This window comes from Mastomys coucha, unplaced genomic scaffold, assembly GCF_008632895.1.
Source record: "Mastomys coucha isolate ucsf_1 unplaced genomic scaffold, UCSF_Mcou_1 pScaffold15, whole genome shotgun sequence".
Lineage (NCBI taxonomy): Eukaryota > Metazoa > Chordata > Mammalia > Rodentia > Muridae > Mastomys > Mastomys coucha.
Window position 1 is genome coordinate 59128432 of NW_022196897.1, and position 6000 is coordinate 59134431.

Here is a 6000-nt window from a genome sequence, read left to right on the forward strand (position 1 = left end):
AAGTGTATGATGGCCTTGCTGAGCTCACTGGAGTTAAAATCTGTGCTGAGACACACTGAAATTGTTCATCTCTTCAGAAAGGATGTAATTTTTTTACATTGTCAGTAAAATGTCCAACTAATTACATAGTTCATTCCTATAGAGCCAGTTCCTCAATGGCAGGGTATGTTGCAACATGGGTAACTGGTCTGGAAGAATGTGCCTTGTTGCCTGTCATCATGGGTGGTGGTCATGGCCAAGTTACTGGCCAGTCGGTTCAGGTTAATTCTTATTGATCTCATCCTCCTCTGTTTGGAAAGGGTTTCTCCACCCCTCCCCTAGCTCAACCCAAACCTAGAGGCACCCGGTACTGGAGCTGCCAAGGTTCCCAAGAGGCTTGAGGAAGCCTCTCAAAACAGAATTGGGCTTAGAATCCTCTTTGGGGACTTGTTAAAAAAAAGGCAAGGCTGAGCTTACTTAGTTGGATTGAAGGCTTTTTAGTTCTAGGAACTATAATGGAAAAATTAACTAAAAACTATTAATGGAACAAATAGTTTGGAGTAGAGAAGGTATAAACTGTGTGTTTGGTTATAAGTGAGGTGCTGAAAAATCCAGATATTAGAGAGCAAGGAATTTTGGGTTTAGGGAGTGTGTGTTCTAGTGGGAATTGATGGGAAAGATAGATAAAGATGCTGTGGGAGAGTGAAGTCTCATATGGACTTCAAAATTGTGGCTAGGGAAAGTTGCCAGGTGGAGATAGAGATCTGAAGCAGGTACATCCCCTGTGCCAAGCATGGAGATGTGGGCAAGGTCAGCATAGAAGAGAACCCGCAGGCAGGGCTTCATGCATGTGTGAGAACTAAGACCTGAAATGAACGTGCTGCAGTCCTAAAGGAATGCCACCAGACAGCTGCTACTCAAAGATGAAAACTGAAGGCTGGGACTGAGTGTCCTACCAGTGACTGAAGGAACTCATCTCTAAGAACACGTTAATAAAAGGCAAAATTCTACAGATAAAGAAATGATTCTAAAAGCTCTCAGAGAAAAATGTAAAAAGGTTTAGGCTTCAAAGTAGCATCGCACTGTTCCATCGTGATGTTAGAAATGAGGAGAGAAGCTAAAGAGATGGCTTGGTGATTAAGGTTATTTGTTATCTTTTAGAGAACATGGATTCAATGCCCTGCACCCACGTGGTTACTAACAACTGTCTATAACTAATTCCAGAGGATCGACGCCTCCTTCTGAATGCTGCAGGTACCAGGCCGGTACATGGTGCATAGCTATAGACACAGGCGAAACACTCATGCACATTAAAAAAATAATAATCTTTGAGAAAAAAAAGAAAGAAATCAGATGACGGGGCCAGAGAGATGGCTCAGCAGTTAAGAACACTTGCCTCTTTTGCAGAGCACCCAAGTTCAGCTTCCACATCCACATGGTGGCCTCTGCTCAGGGAGCCAGTGGGCAATGTGTGTTGTCAAGGTGCAGAAGTCAACCAAGAAAGAGAAGCTGAAGATCCAGGGGCAGGGTTTTCCTTAGAGGGTGAAAGAGAAAGAAGGTCTTTGAGTAGCAGAGGAGATAAAATTCTAGTTACACTCAGGCCTGGGGAGCAGCCATTCCAGCTAGACTGAATCAAGAGGAAGCATTTAGAAAGAATGTCTTCATGAAAACTAATGTCCTCCTTCATCCGGGTATCAGAGGATGAAGGAAGGAAGAAGCTGCTGTTTGTTACTTTGTTGGGAGCTTTGAGTTCCTGGGAGGGAGGGGATTCGATGAGTTGGGTGAGTTTATCAGGGGTATGAAAAGCTAAACAGACAACAGGAGACAGAAGCGGGGTAACCAATAACGCCAGAAGAAACAAAAAGCTATCCAAGTAAAATGGCTGCATGGTGGTGCTGGGAATAATCTTGACTTTGCAAGACTACTATAAACTGTGAATATTGACTTAGCCAACGGTTCAAGTTGTAAACAGAGGTTAGACCAGTGTGACCCCTGAATGTGTGGAGGTGAAGGATAGTGTGTAAGACCCGAATCCCTCTTTCACAGGGAATGGTTGATAACAAGATCTAAAGTGGGAAAATCAAGAAGCCACAGTGTTCAACACATGGCTTAGAGATCTGATAAGAGAAGAAGATGCTCAAAGGAACTGTTACGAGCTGTTCTCTCAGTATCAGAGTTGAGTGGGGAACAGCCAGGCAGTGGATCTGCAGTGTCTTATAAGCTTTGTGGTCATATTTCAGTTCTTACACTTGGATAAAATTAATTTACATAAGCATAAACTTACCCATCCTCTGCTGTGGAGATCTAGGGTACAGTGTTTGACGTTTGTTGTATGAGCTTTTTCTTGCCTTGCATACCCTGTGTTTGTCTGGCACATTCTCCTATATTTTCTCTAAAGCTTCTTTTCTATAGTTAACGGCTTTGCAGTGAGTCTGTCTGGAAAATCACTGAATTAAACGCAGCCACAGAGTGCGTCTGTGTTCCTCATAGCCATTCTTCTCCCTCTGTTTTCTTGTCAACGCAGCCCTCTAAACATTACAAGCTCTAAACAGTAGAGGATAAACAAATTGCCTCGTTTTTCTTTCTTGCCTTCTCCCCAAAGTGGAGCAGACTTGGACTTTGCAATAAGAAATCAACATTCTTCAGTTCTGAAAATGGAATGGCTGAGCCAGCTGCGTCCTGAGCTCTCAGAGCTCCCTGTGTGTGCGCACATCTCCCCACAACGCTCCAAGTTGTCGATGGAGAAACTGAATTTACAGTGACCCAGACTGCTCCCTTCTACCTTTTATTTTGGAAGAACAAAAATCCAGGCTTCATAGAAAATGGCCAGGATAGTAAAAAGTCCATATCCCTTTCTGATTTGTGGCTCTCAATTCTGTCATGGTGCTTTCTGCCTCTCACACACTTGGTCCCCTCTCTTGTTGCATTTGAGGGTGGTGTCAAAATCATCAAGTAAGTTGCAGGCACCATATTTCCATGTGTCTAAATATTTATAGAGGATAAATGCAGAAAGTGGTCGTACATTGTGTTCCATCCTAGATGCCCCTAAGTTCTTTTTTTTTTTTTTTAAAGATTTATTTTATTTTATTTTATGTATATGAGTACACTGTAGCTGTACAGATGGCTGTGAACTAACGTGTGTGGCTGCTGGGAATTGAACTCAGGACCCTCTGCCAGCCTCACTCACTCCTGCCCCACTCGCTCCAGCACCACTCACATTCACATAATTCACTGTAGCTAGCTGTCTTCAGATGCACCAGAAGAGGGTATCCGATCTCGTTATGGGTGGTTGTGAGCTACCATGTAGTTACTGGGATCCGAACTCAGGACCTTCGGAAGAGCAGTCAGTGCTCTTACCCGCTGAGCCATCTCTCCAGCCCGCCTCTAAGTTCTTATAGAGATCTTTTGTTGTTGTTGTTGTTATTTGTTAAGTGTTTCATGATGGTGACCATCAGGAGCATGAACCAGCTGCTTGAGAGAATGTCCTCCAATATAGGCTCATCATTTTGCTCCGCGATTATAATATTGTGGTTTACAGTTGCAGAAAGGATGTATGTACAACTAGATTCTTTTATCTACCACCTGTAGCTTCTTAGGGTTGCCTAAAAGCTCACTCCACTAATTGTGTGTTTTGAGTTTTGTTTTTCCTGATAACTTATGGTTTGGAATAGAGGATTAAGAATGAACACTTACCTGGGGAAGAGTAAGAACGAGTCAGTCATAGACAATCACACTGCAGTAATCTTGGGAGGGGTCATCTGTTCCTCTGGAAACAAGCATAATATTTTTTTTAAAACATCTTTGGCAGTATTCCTTGGATGACTTAATATACTGTAATCAGGGACAATGTCTCTTAGAAAGTCGGTTCTGCTATGGTGTGCAGTCTAGTGAGACACGTTTGAAAGCCCTTGGCCAGCTTTCCTTTTACCCCAAGTGAAGTCTTGTTTGGAGTCTAAACACTGCATATGTGTTTACTTTGCAACGTCCTGGCTGTAGAGGTGCCAGGATGCTCAGGGGCTTAGGCTGTGTATGTTTCCTGTGAAGCAAGGGCAATACAGAGAGCCGGCGTGCCGCACATGCCAGAGGAGCTGTGCAAGCTTGCTGTTGAAGGCATGGTTTCTGTGTGTCAGGCCTTCCTGGTAGGAGACCTGGTGACACAGTAGCCTCTAGGCAGAGCTCCTGAGGATCTGTAGGAAGCACTGTGACAGGTTTCGTTGGGGGGAAATCTGAGCCATTTCCAAGCCTGGACAAGCTCACTGCCAGGGTGAGTGCTTTCATTTCGACTTGTTTGTCTTGCTTCTCTTTCTGAAGTCATTGGGCCTCTCTAGAAGTTTCAGAGGACTTGTTATAAATATCTAGAGCATGACTTGGATGTATCTGTGATTCAGCATTTCTTCTTCTTTCTCTCTCTAGATTTTGTGGACGTTTACTACTTTGTCATTATGAGATGTCGTCTCTCGGTGCCTCCTTTGTGCAAATTAAATTTGACGACTTGCAGTTTTTTGAAAACTGCGGTGGAGGAAGTTTCGGGAGTGTTTATCGAGCCAAATGGATCTCACAGGACAAGGAGGTGGCTGTAAAGAAGTTACTCAAAATAGAGAAAGAGGTAAGATCTTCTGCTCCCAGAGGCTCTCACACCAGCTCTTATGTAAGCCCTTCAGCCTAGAGTTAGAGGGTCACAGAGCTGGAAAGGATTTGGCAGGCCCTTTGGGGCTGGTCCATGAGGCTCCTTCCCAATTCCCATTCTGGGATCCCCATAAATAGAAAATATTGCACTGTGTGCTTTAGGGTCGAGCTCTACTAAGGGTCATCTGAAGCTAGAGGATTTCTTTCCATGGTAAGCTGGTGTTCTCCAAGCTGGCTGGCCTACAGAAACAGGCAGGTTTGAGTTTTTTCACTTCTTCAGGGGAACCAGGAGGGGGCAGTAAAGAGTAAGAGGGAACGTTTCCATTGCTTCCTATTTTCACCCCTTGCATTGGGGGTGGTCCCTCTTGGTGCCTTTCTAAAATAAGAGTATTCTTTTTCAACTGAACTAAGCAATGCTAGCTTCTTAGGTTTCAGCTCTTCAGGCTCACAGTGGAGCGTTTTGTGCAATAGTTAGGCTCCAGATAGAGTTGTCTTACCTTGTAAAATCAGAATATGATCTTGGCTTTGAGAGTTGGGAACTTGTATTGAAGTAGATGAGCCTGGAACTCTTAGGTTCGTCATCTTTTATAGGAATGTCACACACACACACACACACACACACACACACACACCCTGCTGCTACCACTATATTCAATTTGGTACCTCAAGAGTTAAATGATTTGAATAGCTGGTCCATGAGAATTAAGCCTTTGTAACTCTTTAAAATACTTTTTGAAATTCATGAGCCATCTGTGAGCCATGTTAATGTTTCAATACATGTATGCATTGCATGCTTAAGTCATTATATCCATTGCCTCATTTAACATTTCTTTTACGAAGTAAACATTCACATGTCTTTCCTTTGGCTCTTTGAAATCTACAGTGCGTTACCACTATCTGTAGTTGTCCTGCTGGTGGCTTTTAATACTTTCCTCTCATGCTCACCTTGGTTAGTTTTTTATATCTGGTTTTCACTAAGTGTTGTTGCTTTCAAGAAAACCTTGTTACTGTTAATTGCCACCAGAGAACCACCCTGGCTGATGAGAGAGGAGAGCCCAGGTTAGCCTTGCAGGTGTCCTCTCAGCAGTGTGCAGTGGCTGGAGTTCATCAGACAGCTCACCCAGTGTTGAAACCATTTAAGTTGGTTACTGGTAACTCACATGGACTGGCTCTGAGGTGTCTCTGCCGAGGACTGTCTATGTGTTTTACACGAAGTGGAAGGGTACGAAGTAAAGGTCAACTCTTGCATTAGAACCATTTCCGACACCAAACTCTTTGATCTGGTAAGATGGCGTTATGGCCCCCTTTTATATTAAAGACTGTGAAACAGAACACTGAGAAATGTATTAGCCACTCCAGTAGGGGCAGATAGAATTCAGGAGGCTTCCCTCCCCT

The 6000-nt window shown here is 43.6% G+C and overlaps 1 protein-coding gene across 5 annotated transcripts in view; it reads left to right on the forward strand.

The window, feature by feature from the left end:
* The window catches only part of Map3k20 (mitogen-activated protein kinase kinase kinase 20), a 185921-nt gene that overhangs the window by 28591 nt on the left and 151330 nt on the right, over positions 1 to 6000 (forward strand). For 4 of the 5 annotated variants that reach the window (XM_031370614.1, XM_031370615.1, XM_031370617.1 and 1 more), the window contains one exon: positions 4393 to 4585. In XM_031370614.1, the coding sequence (XP_031226474.1) occupies positions 4427 to 4585 (159 nt within the window). In that variant the 5' untranslated portion in view covers positions 4393 to 4426. Of the gene's footprint in view, positions 1 to 4139; positions 4244 to 4392; positions 4586 to 6000 lie in introns of those variants that run through there. The other variant, XM_031370616.1, reaches the window with a different exon arrangement.